The sequence below is a fragment of the Gossypium hirsutum genome, chromosome D01, assembly GCF_007990345.1.
Source record: "Gossypium hirsutum isolate 1008001.06 chromosome D01, Gossypium_hirsutum_v2.1, whole genome shotgun sequence".
NCBI classification, from domain to species: Eukaryota; Viridiplantae; Streptophyta; class Magnoliopsida; order Malvales; family Malvaceae; genus Gossypium; species Gossypium hirsutum.
In genome coordinates this window covers 24,803,413-24,818,493 of record NC_053437.1, presented here as the reverse complement: position 1 = coordinate 24,818,493, position 15,081 = coordinate 24,803,413, and the positions used below count along the sequence as shown (strand labels likewise).

Below are 15,081 nucleotides of genomic sequence, written 5' to 3'. Positions count from 1 at the left end.
GCTTCAAATGAGCCAAAAATGGCTTATACAATCGATACATTGCTGTACTTGGTTAACCTATTCACAAAGTTGCAGCGCCGTTTTTTGGTGTAAAGACGTATTCTAAATAATATTGACAAATGAAACTTTACTAGTTCAGGGTCAACATGCCATAATTCAAATTAACACCAAAGTTGGTGTATTAAAAAGTCATGTAACAAAAGGGCTCCTGCTTCCATGAGATTGCGGCCAAAGATTTCATAGGAAACAAAATATACCTTTATATCCCACACCATCTAAGGAGTTAGCGACATCCAGTTATTGGCACAACACGATTTGTGTTGGCGTCACCAATTGAAACGGTAGCAAGGGATTTAGAGGCCCATGCTCTAGCATTCATTGCGCCTTGCAAGTTGCTTCTCTTGCAAGGTTCCTTCAGGGAATTAAACAGCTGGATTGCTCGTTTCAGATAGGCCAAAGGATGTTCCAGCAAAGTCCCCAGTTTAACATTTCGAATCAGCCGTCTCCATGTTAACTGAGCAAATACAAGAAAAGTAGGATACAATAGGTAAAGCAATCTAAAAAGCACAAAAGTGGTGGCCAGAGCCAAGTATGTCTCTTGTCGAAGTAAATTCTCCGGAGATCTTGCCCACGAGAATGGGCAGCTTTCCTGCTCAGTGCTATTATGCTTCTCTTGATTTGACAAGTGTCCAATTTTTTCCAATGATGTTTTATCCAGAGAGTTCTTAATGCCTACAGCAACGGAACATACTCATTAGAAAATTAAACAGGGGCAATAAGTATAAGAAAGGGAAAAAAAGATACCAGCTAAGATACTGGCAAAGGAAAGAGGTATGACATGCTTTTCATAGCCTCCACTGTAGAAGATTAATAAACACCGAACTTTTTTTTCAATTGAACTCCCTATCTTGGAAATGAATGCATCACAAATTAACATTACTTGGTGGGGAGCATTTTCAGGTGGGAAACAAAGAGCAGGAAGGGATTGGAAATTTGTTAAAACCCAAGCAAAGACGACAACTTGAGGATATGTTTATTTGGCATGTAGGATCATAGATCCTATATGTAATGTGATAATACACGATTTTATTGTCAGTCAACTTATTTTATCTCCATTTGCATCATCCTACTCATGTAGGATTATAGTCTTAAGAAGAGGACTGCTATGATCCCAATAGGATGAATTTATGAGGGGATGAGATGCTACATTTTAGTTTTACATAAGTCAAAACTAAGACGAAATGAGGAAAATTTATTGCTCAAAGCTATCTAATCACTCTTATCCCATCAAAGCCATAACCTTATGCACTCAAAACACACAAACACACACCCAGAGAGAAAAAAAAAGGAAAAAAAGAAGAAGCATGATCGAGCAACCAGACAGGTAAATACCACAACATACTAGCTAGGACCAGAAAGCATTATTAACAATAAGTAACATAAAAAGCAGAGATCGAAGGATGAAAAATGATCTCTATTAAATCTACTGCATAAACCAACTCAATGAAATACAGATATCACAAAATTCAGAAGTTGCAGAACAAAGGCCTTACCAGTGACATCACTATAGAATGCCCCAAGAGATTCAAAAGATCGGTTTCCATGATAACGTGCACGCATCGTAGAATTTAAAAGGAAAAGTGTAGGAAACCCATGAACGCCATACTTTGAGAGTATGCTGAAGAAATCAAAATCCACTGTTTAGTTTATATATACTAGTACCATGCAAATACCAAATAGAAGTTATACATTTGCAAACCTTGGTCTGACAGATGATTCTTCAATGGCAAAATGGGGAATGCACGGATAGGAAGAAGAAAGGATATTGAAGCTTGGTCTAAAAGACCTTGAAAAGGGGCACCAAGATGCATAGAAAAGCACTGCTACATATCCATGACCGTTCCTATATACCATGTTAAGTGCCTTTTGCATCGAAACCTCATCTCCCTTCACCGCAACAAAGAAAAAGTATAATTAAAAAATTGCAGAAACAAAAAATTGATCAGAATTCAATGCAATTTCAAACATGAACTTATTTCAGAAATGTTAGTTCCTTTAAACCCAATGCTATGAACTGGTAGAAATTTAAAAAAAAAAACAAAAATAAAAGCTTAAAGAAATTTAAGATAAGTATATTTCCAATTTCACCACGAACATTTGTAAGATTATTGAGAACTAATCTAGCGAATTTATATAAAAATGGAGAATTGAACGATTTTTCTTTTCTTTTTTTTAATAATCAATGAATATGTTTCTCAGCTCATACATGATAATAGGGTATTTTCTCTAATTTGAAGCAAAATTTACTCTGACAAGCACCCGAAATGAAAAAACCCAAAATCCATTCCTTTTTTTCTACTGCATATATTCAAGGGGAAAACAACTTTTGACTAACCCTAATTAAAAATGCAGCATAAACATAGCCTAAAAAGATATAATTTTCAAAAGGAAGGGGTAAAATGAATAAGATAAAAAGGGAAAGAGAAGCAAATGAAAGACAGAATCTCATGGTACCTCGGTAACGCCAACGAAAACGATAGATTGAGTACGAGCAGAGGTAATAGGACAATAGGAGTCTCTGAAGTCAAAGATCGCGTCGGAAACGGAGACCTTGGGACATAACGGAACCCTTAAAGGGACGAAGACGGCGCACGTTAGCCTCCACCAGAAAACCAGTATTAGCATCCTCGTTTGCGATGCCTTCGTACCCATCAACTACCGACAATGGTTTGCCGATTGACACGATTTTTTTTTAAAAAAAATGTTTTAAGGCTGGCCAATTTATAATTATTGTTTTTTTATATAAATTTTTAAAAACCCTAAAAAGTGATTTCACATATTCAATCGGAGAAAGGAGAAAATAGGGAGGAAAAGTTGTTACATAGTATATATACATACATATATCACGGAGGAGATAAGTTATAATGTATTTAATGACATTTTGGGTATTATGGGCGAACTTCAATTTGGAAGGATCGAACTATAAAAGAGTTGAGTTAAGCGAAAGCTGGTCTTCTGGTCATAGAGTAAAAAAATTCCAATAAATAAATTAATGTTAGTGCGCTTTTGGTCCTTAATTTTTTAATCGAAGAAATACTTCAAGGTAAATTTGTCACTATACTAATGACGTACCTGATAAACAAGAAATAACTCAATACATTTTCTTATTGAAATATTGACAAAGAAGATTTACTTTCGTGAATTGTCGTTTATAATTACTAGTATATTAATAAATAAAGAAATTGCTTTTTTTAATGAAACAAAGAAATAAATTGTTGAAAGTCTGACTGACAACTTGGATAGTTTACATTTTCGTTGGATTTGGCTTATTTCTCAAGTACAATACAATTTTTTTTTTTTGTAAAGTAAAATTTAGGACCACAAGGATTGAATGAAAAAAAATCACTATTTCAGTGAATAAAACCATAAAAATTGGTTTGACATTACAAATTCAAATGTTCATTAAATTATTAAATTTTGACGAAAATTCAAATACGAAATCCAATTCGATTTTGTTTCAAATGGTATTTAGATTTTAAAATCTATAACTATTTTCGGATGCTCAAATGAGATCGATTTACATATTAGTACAATAAAAATAAATTTTATACTAGTATAGGAACTCAATACTTCGATGTAGAATCCTTTCTTACCAAGAAACCAAATATTTAAGGTAAAAAAAGCATTCAATGGATGTCACCATCTAATAAAGATTTTTTTATTCCAGTAATAATATTTAAATAGGAAACGATTTAAAACAAATTTGAACGTTAACAAAACAATCAGATTCAAGTAATAATAATAATACAAATATTAAAGCTGCTAACATCTCTACTAAAAATCCAAGCTTATATACAATCAATCATAAAATTAAGGTTATATGAACCCGTATTCAAGACCACAATCCTTTATTTTTCCCTTTAAAATATCAATTCTCCTACCATTACCATTACCAATAGCAATAATTAATTTTGTTTTCAAGTAGGGTTAAAATTATTATCAACAATCAAAGGGGTAATCCTACCAGAAACATATTAACAAGAAAAGCTATGGGAATGTTTTAGAAATTGTGTTCCAAATCCCTTTTAATACCTGCATTTTCATGATATGATAACATTTGTACCACGCCAAACATCAAAAGTTTGAAACTCTCAAAATTCATAAAAATGGCATGATAGTGCAAATAAAACATCTGAAAGCAGAAAAGAAAATGCCATAGAAGGATGGAGAGATATCTGAAAACTATGAAAACTGAAAATACAACAGCATAAGAATTTTCACAACTACTCTTACAAGAAATCATCAAACAAATCCGAGGGGAGAGAGGAGGGGGAAGGTCCCTAATGCTAAATGCTAATCTGTCTGAACCCTAGTTTAGACTAACACAGCAATGGTAAAAACAAAATGCAGGGAGTCAGTTTGTGATATACATACAAATGAACCAAGCCCCAAGCAGCATAATTGTCAAAAAAGAGTAATTGCCGCACGAAACATTCAAATGCCTAAAAGTACAACAGAAGCTAAGGTTATGCGTCTCGGTTATTGCCCAAGTCAGTGTGTAATGATTTCTCAATTCTTGTGCTGGAAATGAAGAACTAACACAAGATTCTTGAAAATCAAATGTCAACTGATAAACTAGATGATTTGGACCAAGTGAAAAGGTTCAATAGTGAAAGGCAAAACAGAAGTCGTACCAGAACTGCAAACTCTGCCTCCTGAAATTAGAGAGGACGATAATTTGATCAACCTATAAGCACTAGTTCAGCCTTCCAATTTGTTTCAGCTGCTGCCTGCAAAAGTTTTTGAAGCCATTAGCATACCTATATTTATCTACCATCTGTAACGATAATAATCGTCTGTTTTTCAGTAGGGTTAGAAGCATCAAGGTGAGAGGGAATAAAGTTGTTCAGCAAGTGCCGATAGAAAGAAGCAAGCAATAAAAAGAGCTGCCATTCGCTTCATTTTCCATGCTCTCAAAAAAATAAAATGAAAGAGATGAGCATATAGACTGGGAAAGGCATGGACATACAAAAAGCTCTGAACCAAATTCCAATATAGTGTCTATTTGATAGAATGATAACTTTGAGTGGACCCCATACAGTATCTTGTAGGAATGCCAAACACTTCTTTTGCAGATATGAATAGCCCTTTTTCTGAGCAACTCCAACTTTTTCAAGTTACTATTGCAAATTGAAAATTTGAGCAAGTGACTAGAACATCAAATCACACCATTTGAAAGGAAAGGACCACAGCACATTATAGGCTAAAGAAATACATGATGTCAGATGTAGGGACTTTTCAAAAATCATACAAGAGAATACAATGTAACTTCTTTTAATCAAATTTTTTTCTGGCACAGCAGTTTGTGTCCAATTTGGGTACGGTAATTTGTAAAGATTATATTGTATATTACACCATAGCACAGCCCAAGCTTCAAAATAACCTTGAACGGTATCATCTAGATTGAATCCCACTGAAAGATGCTGAAAGCTCTAGCAAGGTTTATTCCATACAATACTTACAGCAGAGGCCTTACTAGTTGTACTTCAGAGTAAAATTCACACACACACACAAAAATAAAAAAAAAGATATCAGAAAAATTTACACTAATTTATGTAGGGTCTTGTTTTATTTCCATTAATCATGTAGAGGTTATAATATTTAACCATAATCAACTTGAATTATGTCACCTTGAGTTGGGAACTATATCAAATGCTAGCAGTTGTAGTGTCCTTTAGAGAATAGTACATACATACCAATCAATCCATGCAATCACAAAAACTTGCCTTATATCTGAATAATAGCTTGGTTGATGTGGAAGTTACCTTGTATCATAGACTTGGGAATCACACATGCTGGTATGCTTGTAAACATGCTATTTTACATAAAATCATGGTTCCTAGAGAACCTAGCCCGACAGTTGGCACACATAACCATTGTGCTTCTCTGTGCTGCGATGTCAACAGCCTCATTATAAAACTGATTTCCACACCAGGAGCACAAGGTAGTGACCTGATGTCTGCCAGCTATTTTAGGCAACAGCGGCAAAGCATCCTTTCCAAGCCACACAGAGTCAAACTTTAATGCCATCTCTGAACCATATGATGGTACCTTGGAGTTTCCTGAACGAGAACTTGGTTGAGCAGTCATAAAACTATATTCCATATGTTCCAAGTTATCTGATAAACCTGATTCATTGCTGCACTTCCCACTAATGTTGAACATTTCACTTTGACCCTGTCCATTATGACAAAATTGCAGTCAAATTTCATCAAGCAAACTACCACTAATTCATTTTTAAGCATTTATTTACAGCCTCTCAATTATACGATGATACCTTCGAGTTCCCTGAACAAGAACTTGGTTGAGCAGTCAGAAAATTATATTCCATATGTTCTATGCTACCAGATTGCAGCCCTTCAAAACCTGCTATACTGCTGCACTTTCCACTAATGTCGAACATTTCAGTTTCACCCTATCCATTACAACAAAATTGCAGTAAAAATTCATTAAGCAAACTAACACTAACTTATTTATTTAAAAGCTTAACTTAGTGGGCAAATATAAATTATTTATTTGCTTTCTACTGAGATAGACGTCAGCGTTCAGCCATGACCTTCACTTTAAAAACTTAAGTTCAAGATCCCACACCTTGAAAAATCTAGCAATTGAACATAACATACAACCCTCGACACGAAATAGCAGTTTCTTGCTTTTTTTGCATTATATCAGAGCTTATAAGAGAGAATGAGAGATCATATCTGTACCTTATGTGACATCCAATCAAATGTGGGGTAATAACCAGATGATGTCAACAATTGAGATGAAGTATCAGCCAAACCACTCAGCAGAACATTTCCTTCATTACTTTTCCATGTGAGCCCAGTCATGGAATCCTCAATGGGTCGTGCATGATTGGAATAACCAATCATTATTTCATTATTCCTTGCATTTTGAAAATCTTGTAACCTAGACCCATCATGAGCTGTGCCTGCATGAACCATGTTCAAATTATTTGCAACATGTGTTTGTTCACTACTGGATAGACCGAAGAAATCCTCAAAAGCACCTTTATTTTGCTTTGGTTCAAGAACAGCACCACTGCTAATACCAGGTACATTATTTTTACCAGAAATTTTTTCCCTATTTCCAGAAAAATGTGGGGAGCAACTTTCCTGAACAGTGCCTGTCAAAGCAAATGCGCCTACTCTAGCATAAGCATTTCCAACAATGGAGCTTCCCCCTTTGTGTTTAGGTTCCTCTTTCGTAAAGAAAGAAACTTTGTTCATACTAGTTTCATAGTTGCTGTTTTGCTGATTACCATATTGTTGATAGAGAATGCTCTCAGACCCTTTATCCTGTTTATACTCCGGTGTGCAAGTATGTGTTTTCTTATATGAAGATGGGCCAAATAGACGATCTTTAGTCTTTTCATGTTTGAAACTAGCTAGGATGTTAGGATCCACTCCACTGTTACGGCTGTTCACACCCGGACTTAATCCTCTATAATTTTGGGCTCCATCAAGCTCAGACACCTCTACCGTCCGGCTGAAGGCCTTAAATGCATTATTGTCAGAAGGAAATATTTGCTCCCTGCCATGTGAAGTAAGCAAGACCGTTTCACTTTTCTCTTGTGAGGGTTTTTTCATGGGGAGATGGCTTTGAAAACAAATGGTAGGGTCAATGTTAGCAGATTCATTGACCATAATAGATTCCGGATCATCTAAAGTGCCAGAAACAAGAATCAAACTATTGTTGATGACACATGTTTGATCACCTTTAGACGAATTTAAACCACATCCAGAACCTCTTTCATGTGTAGAATCTGTAGTAACAGAAGCCCCTTTCAAATGATCTACAAGATTAACTCTTTGTTTGTTGCCAGAAGGAATAAGTGAACAACCTTCACTGTAATTTCCCTGTACAGTATCAATTCTGACATTAGACAGCTCTGTGCTAGTATCAGCACAACCAGCTTTTGGGTCATCCCTTGTAGCTTTATCCTTCAAATCAACTTCCATCCCTTTCAAAAAGCTAGGAAAATGTCCATCCTCGGTATTTTCATCAGTAAACATATTTCCCTTAGCATTTGGAGCAAGGAAACTAGTGTTCGAAGCCATCTCTCTCTTCTTCTCCTCCATTGAATTAACAGCAAATCCAACATCAATTTTATCTGAAGGTCGGGAAATCCCTTCTTTGTCAGACGTAAACAAGATGTTTTCAGAACCCAAACAAACATTAAGATCAGCAGCTGCAGTAGCATCAGTGATGTCCCCTTTATTATCAGTTACAAAACAGAATTTACTTTTTGTATCACAGTTTCTGTCAGCTAACACTTTTTCATTCATGTTAACCTTATCCTGTTCATCATTAGACAATAAACTGCCTTCATGATTGTATTTATCAGTAAACGTTTCAACCAGAGCGTTTTCATTAGATTCACTGCAGCGAAAACCAGGTCCTATTTCATTACTGCCAGCAGAATTTAATGGCTGAACGGTGTTTTGCTCTCCAACTGAACCTTCAACTTTCTTCATATTGTTCTCCATGTGGATCCCAAGATGGCTACTGTAGCAGTTCCTTTCTTCAAACAGTTGGTGACAAAACTGGCACTCATATTTTCCATTTTTTATTTTTACCTCCTCATTAGCTGGGGTACCATGTCCAGAACTCATTGCTGATCCTTTGTGAGATGATAACAGGTGGCATATAAAATCATCTTGCAAATTAAAAGTCATGGTGCATTTGTGGCATTTTATCGTTTCAGCTCTCTGGACTTCCCTTGGACTCCCTATTTTTAGTAAGGGAGCTCGCGTCTCATTTTCAGAAGATCTACATGTAATTGGCAACTGTAGACAGCATTTAACATTCTCATCATCAACTGCATAATCAAGTGGAGATGAAGTGTAAATGATGAAACACAAGAAGAAACTTACATTTCCAGGTGTGGGTTTGACACCTAAATCAATGCCATTGTCAGCATGACTCAACGTTTCCACACTTGAACCTTTAAGTCCACCAAAGGAGAGCAAGTATGAAGAAACCTCCTTGCAGGACACAAACTGTTGGCCATTAGGGCTGGAAGGTACAGAATTAGGGAAAAGAGTGTAAGAAGGACACAACCAACAAAGTTAACAAAAAAGGAATTGAAAACTGAAAATCACAAGCAAGAAAGTTCTTGAATCCCACCTCCCTCCAGTCCTTATCTCCTGCCCTTTCTTCCCATTTTTTTAACTTTTTTTTTTTTTGTAGGGGTTGAGGGTAGGGGACTGATAAAGAAATGTAGCAATTGAAATAAAATCAATAGAAATGCAACAAGTCATGAGATAACTGCTAAACTATATATATATGAAACAGATCCTAAAGACAACGAACATTTCAATATTAATTGAATACAAGTTAGGAGTGCCGGAAACATAATCTACTTTAGCAAAAGCAACAAATAAATAGAATTACTCAAATTTGACTTTTATCTATTTCCTTTTTTTGTTAATAAGTCATCTAAATCTCTCTTAGTGGGTTTCATGTATTCAACAACTAATCTGATAACTAAAACCAATAAGGAAAAAAAAAGATCGTACTCTACCATCTAAACTCTGAAGATTCAAGAGCATTATATTAAAATTTCCACAAAATGCTATATGAAATTAACCCAAAAATAGATGAAAAAAATTTTAACATTTCAGAGCAAAAACACTAGATTATTCTCTACCAAAGAAACAAAAGAACAAAAATTCAACAAAAAAAAGGCTGGAGAGAACCAACCTTAGATGTAGGCATACTACGACGCATGCAGAAATTATGTGTATTATATTTAGCACAAAGAAAACAGGTGCAATGATGGCATTTCTAGAAGAAGGCTTTGGTCTACTCTGATTGGTCTAAAACAGGTGGTAAGAGATTATCCCTGGATTCTTCTCGATGATTTTAATGTCACTCTTTTGCCTCCAGACAGCTCGAACTATAATGGGAATTCAACTATTAGTTCTGATATGAAGGAGTTCAGAGATTGTCCGGATTCTCTTGAAGTTTTTTATTTTCCTTTTAATGGTCCATTATTTTCTTGGACAAATCTTCAAGATTGGAATTTCTTGGCTAAGAAGTTGGATAGGGTTCTGATTAATCATAGCTGGCTGTTTTGGCTTCCTCAATCTAGTGTTGAATTTCTTGCTCCTAGGTTTCTGATCACTGTTTAGCAGTTGCTTGGTTACAGAAGCAGCAATTCTCCCCAACTAAACCATTCAATTTTTCAATTTTTTGACTCAGCATAAGGATTTCATGACAATAGTTCAAGAATCGTGTGTCTTACCAGTGAGAGGCAATCCCATGTATGTTTCGTTTTCGAAGATGAAGAGACTAAAGAAGGAACTTATTGCTCTAAACAAACATTTGTATAGTGATATTTCTCAGAGAGTAAGGGAGGCTAGAAGTCGACTTGCAGCGGTGCAGTTAGCTGTTCTAACTAATCCACGCGTGACTCTAGTTGAGTCTCTACTCAGTTTGAATGAAGAACTGAAAGAGTTAGAGGAAGCTGAGAAGGATTTCCATAAGCAAAAAGCTAAACTGAAATGGCTTTGTGATGGGGATCATAATACCAGTATTTTCTACAGCTATGTGAAAAAAAAAGACAGTCAATTGATGTCCTTTTCGATGAAAATGGGATCAGGCTTGATACTTTTGAAAAGGTCGCAGAGAAGATTACAGGGTTTTAACAGAAGCTAATTGGCATTGAAGACATGAATGTTATTGGTGGTTCAGCTGAATTGTTTAGAGATCTTCTGCAATGTTCTGCAGACGAGGAAGCTAAGTTGATTAAAGGACATGGTAGGAATACCATTTTTGCTAGATGTGCACTCAAAATTGATTTGAAGAAGGCTTTAGATTCTTTGAATTGGAAATTTATTCTTGCTATCCTTGTTGCTATTGATTTGCCTAAACAGTTTGTTAAGTGGATTCAGGCTTGCTTCACTACCTCTAGATTCTCTATAGCCTTAAATGGTGGTTTGGTTGGTTATTTTAAAGGGGCTTGGGGTATTAGGCAAGGTGACCCATTGTCACTCTACCTTTTTGTTCTTTCTACGAATATTCTATCGAAGTTGTTGGATTTTGAGGCTAAGGAAGGTCTTCTTAGCTATCATCCTAAGTGCCATAGGATTCAATTAACTCATCTGTGTTTTGCAGACGATTTGCTAATCTTTTTAAAGGTAAAGTTGATTCTGTAGTGGGTATTTGGAGTGTCTTTGCAGACGATTTACTTCAGCTAAATGCAAGTAAAAGTGAAATCTTTGCAGATGGAGTGTCTCTTGAGGTGCTCGATTTTATTCAACATTTGACTGGCTTTAAAATTGGGCAGTTGCTGGTGCGTTATCTTGGTATCCCTCTAGTTACATGAAAGCTGTCTGAGAAGGATTGTTTTCCATTGTTGGAGAGGATCAGATTTAAGATCACAAGTTGGGCTGCAAAACTCAACAGTTGAGTTTTGCAAGGAGAATGCAATTGATTCAATCTGTTATTTTTCAGATGCAAAACCTTTGGTGCAAGCATTTCATTCTTCAAAAAGGGATTCTCAATCAAATCAACCAAATGTGTTCTTGTTTTTTTTTTTTTTTTTGGAAAGGCAAAGAGGATTCTACCAAGGGGGCAAGAGTGAGTTGGAAAAGGATTTGTTCTTCTAAAGTTGAGGGTGGTCTTGGGATGAAAGATCTTGAAAGTTGAAATAAAGCTTGTATTATCCAACTGATAAGAACTATCTTAGCAGGTCAGAGATCACGTTGGATTGCTTGGATTCAAGAGTATTTGCTTAAACGTTCCTCTTTAAGTCAAGTGCAGCTGAAATACAATACAAGTAGGAGCTGGAGGAAGATAATAAGGCCTAGGGAGGAGACTTTGGTTGTGCTCGGCAGCTCTGAGCTAAATGGGAGGTAGGTTACTATTTCCAGAATTTGGGATATAATCAGACCAAAGAATGAGAAGATTGCATGGCATATGATAGTTTGGTTTCCACTTCATATTCCCAAACATTCATTTATCTCTTGGATGGCTATCCTTGATCATCTCCCAACAAAAGATACGTTGATCGAGGGGGGAATGAGATGAAATCAGGGACCATTTCTTTGCTGAATATGCATTTGCAAAAATGATACAGGAGCAAGTTTTACTTCTATGCAATATTCAGAGGGTTATAATGTCTTGGCAACTTGAATTTAATTGGATGTGTAGCAGACTTAAAGGTAAATCTCTTATTACAGTTATCTTAAAATTGACATGGAATGTTTTATTTATGCTATTTGGAAAGAAAGGAATCGAAGGCAGTTTAGGCAACAGATATCCAGTGAGGAGGTGATTAATAGAAGTATTAAAGATCTGATCAGCTTCTGTGCTTAGCTTGAAACATTTGGGAATAAGTGGTATATTTTTTTTGTTTTGAATAGGTACAGGGTTATGTTGTTTTGATTGTTTTTACAGCATTGGTTGTTTCTTTGGATGAATATAAAACTTATCCCCCCCCCCAAAAAAAAAGGTAAACAGCGTTGATAAAATATGCAAGCTATGATTAACGAGAATATTAAAATAAAAGTAAAAGAAAGTAATGGAAAACCTTATATATCGGCTACAAGCTAACCAACAATGGCCGGCTCTCTTCTTCACAAAGAGCATAAGCTTCCACCCTTTTGGAAGCACATTCCCAAACCCAGCTGCGTCGATAATCCTCTTCTTCTGGCTTTTACTCGCCCATTCACCTTCTAAACCCTTCATAAACTCCAGCAGTTGCACCTCTGTAACAATCCCCTCAGTCCTCCTTCTCAACTCCTCTTCAATTCCCAGAATCGCCTCTACATTCACAAACGCTGCCTTCTCAATTTCGCTCTCAACTTTCTTTTCCTCGCTTGCAATCACTCTACTTTGACTCTCCTCCCTTCGTGGCCGCCCCCTCCTCCTCTTCCCTTCGTTACAACTGCTACTATTACCGGCATCCGCTGTCTCATTTGGCCTATCAAAGGTTTTCATTTCTTTATATTCCTCTATTGCTAAAGGCTCGCTCTCAATCAGCCAATTATCTTTCCCGTCCCTCCTTGGCCTCCCTCGCTTCCTTTTTCTTAAACTACTACTAACAATGTCCACCGGAATATTCTGCAAACCGGAATTCCCGTTTGGATATTCAATTTGAACCGGCACAAGATCCTTGTCATCGTACGGTTCGTCAGCTTCGGGGTTAGCAGGCAGCGAATCATCGATGTTGAAAAGTGATTTAAGCAGAGAGAGGGCGTTAGAGCTTTCTTCGTCAAGAGATTCAGGGTTTAGGTATAGTGAACGAGAAGGGAAGGGCTCGGAAGGAGGAGAGGAATGTTGGTGGTGTAGGTGGCTGCGGGGTGCGGCGAAGCGGAGGCGGAAGAAAGTTTGTTTGCGACTTCCGGCGGATTCGTTGAAAACGGAGCGGTCAATTTTGGGAGTGAAGAGTTCGGTTTCGGCATTGGAAGGGGAAGGAGAAGAGGAGCATAAAGCAAGGGAAAGGAGGTCGGGTTGAGAGAGGAGACGGAGGTCTACGACGGGGATAGATTCGATGTGGAGGTGATTGCGGTGGTCGACGGTGGCGGATGCCATCGAAAACAGAGGGAAAAAAAAAAGAGAGGAAAAAGCGGAAGTGTTCTCTCGATGCAACTGATTGGGATGGGATTTATTTACAGAGAGAGGGATTTGATTTAATTGCCCAACCAACTCTTGCCACGTCGAAATATAAACGGGACGGATCGGATTTAAACCGGGTTTTTACTTTTTACCCGAAACACTAGCCCAATCGCGGCCCCACCCTGAACTCTCAGTTTGGGCTCATCCAGGGGATTTAGCTAAGTTGTATCAGAATGTCCAATCCATTTTCAGTTGTATTAAATAGTTCCATATAATATTCCCAAAGTAAATCTTGTATAAACAAAATATATAAAACAAATTGAATTATTGGCACTGTTACAAATATTTTAGGCATAATGATTTATTTAAACCTTTAGTTTTACAAATAAATTTATTTTAGCTCTCTATTTAATTTTTTACCTTTTTAGCCTTTTAACTTATGTTTCTTTTTATCAAATCACCCCAAAATAGAAGGAAAAATTAATGCTTTTTTAATCTAGATGACACATTAGCATTTAATTAATTTTTTAAAATTTTAAAAATTTAAAAATTATATAAAAATTATTTTTAAAAATTAAAAACCATTAAAATGATTAAAAATATATAAAAATTAAAAAAACTATTTTTAATATTTTTGAATTTTAAAAAACTAATTAAATGCTGACATATCATCCACGTGTATGCCATTTCAGCAAAATTAGAAAAACGTTAACTTTTCCATCCATTTTGGGATGATTAGACAAAAATACAAGTTCAAGAACTAAAAGAGGCGAAAAATTAAATGGATGGCTAAAATGATTCTTTTTTTTTTTGTAAAATTGGAGGCCTAAAAAAATCACTATGCCAATACTTTAGTACTATAAAGTGCATGTCCATTAGAATAAAAAGTTTGATATAGTTTAGGTCATACTTTAGGGCTCTAATGTTCATTAGGAGCAGCATTTTATTTCATTTATACTTCTTATGTGTAACACCCCAAATTTTTCAATAAAGTAAGTGATATTGTTCTAGAACTTGATATAGTAAAATATAAAAGAGCATTTGAGGAGCATTATTATTAATGAACTTTTAAAAAATTATTTCGATTTTTAGAAAAGGGAAATTTAGAGAATAATTATGAAGATGTGATCTTGGTATAAAAAAGACTAAATTGTAAAATTATAAGTCATGGATGATAGAGTAAATTGATCATATTAAGGAAAATAAAAATCAATAATGATGGAGGAACATAAGGATGTGTTAGATTGAGTATTAATTTGATAAAAGTCACTTTAGGGATTAAATTGGAAAATTTGAATGAAAATGAGAGTTTAGGGACTAAATCATAAATTTTTAAATTTTATCAAAAAAGGTCATGAATGCAAAATTATGCATGGAAAACACATAATTAATGTTAGTAAGTATAAAATATAGAAAATTTGAAGGATTAAGTGCCTTGAATGGAATAAAGAATAA

At 35.6% G+C, this 15,081-nt stretch overlaps 2 protein-coding genes across 4 annotated transcripts; both read right to left on the bottom strand.

Annotated features, from left to right (window-relative positions):
- Positions 1-283: 283 nt before the first annotated feature.
- LOC107921959 (5'-adenylylsulfate reductase-like 4) lies at positions 284-2,712 on the bottom strand. The gene is made up of 4 exons (XM_016851752.2): positions 2,515-2,712; positions 1,760-1,947; positions 1,554-1,678; positions 284-732 (listed from the first exon to the last, which is right to left on the bottom strand). The coding sequence occupies exons 1-4, from the start codon at positions 2,710-2,712 to the stop codon at positions 284-286; spliced, it is 960 nt and encodes a 319-aa protein (XP_016707241.1).
- Positions 2,713-4,232: 1,520 nt separating this feature from the next.
- Positions 4,233-13,701, bottom strand: LOC107921958 (uncharacterized). 3 transcript variants are annotated; one of them, XM_041086447.1, is made up of 7 exons: positions 12,599-13,701; positions 8,937-9,078; positions 6,768-8,849; positions 6,338-6,475; positions 5,826-6,237; positions 4,695-4,790; positions 4,233-4,502 (listed from the first exon to the last, which is right to left on the bottom strand). In XM_041086447.1, the coding sequence occupies exons 1-5, from the start codon at positions 13,600-13,602 to the stop codon at positions 5,881-5,883; spliced, it is 3,723 nt and encodes a 1,240-aa protein (XP_040942381.1). In that variant the 5' UTR covers positions 13,603-13,701; the 3' UTR covers positions 4,233-4,502; positions 4,695-4,790; positions 5,826-5,880. The 3 variants fall into 3 exon arrangements, with proteins under 3 accessions (XP_040942381.1, XP_016707240.2, XP_040942380.1); XM_016851751.2 differs by having other exon boundaries at positions 4,233-4,790; positions 6,768-6,991; positions 7,070-8,849; XM_041086446.1 differs by having other exon boundaries at positions 4,233-4,790.
- Between the last annotated feature and the right edge of the window lie 1,380 nt (positions 13,702-15,081).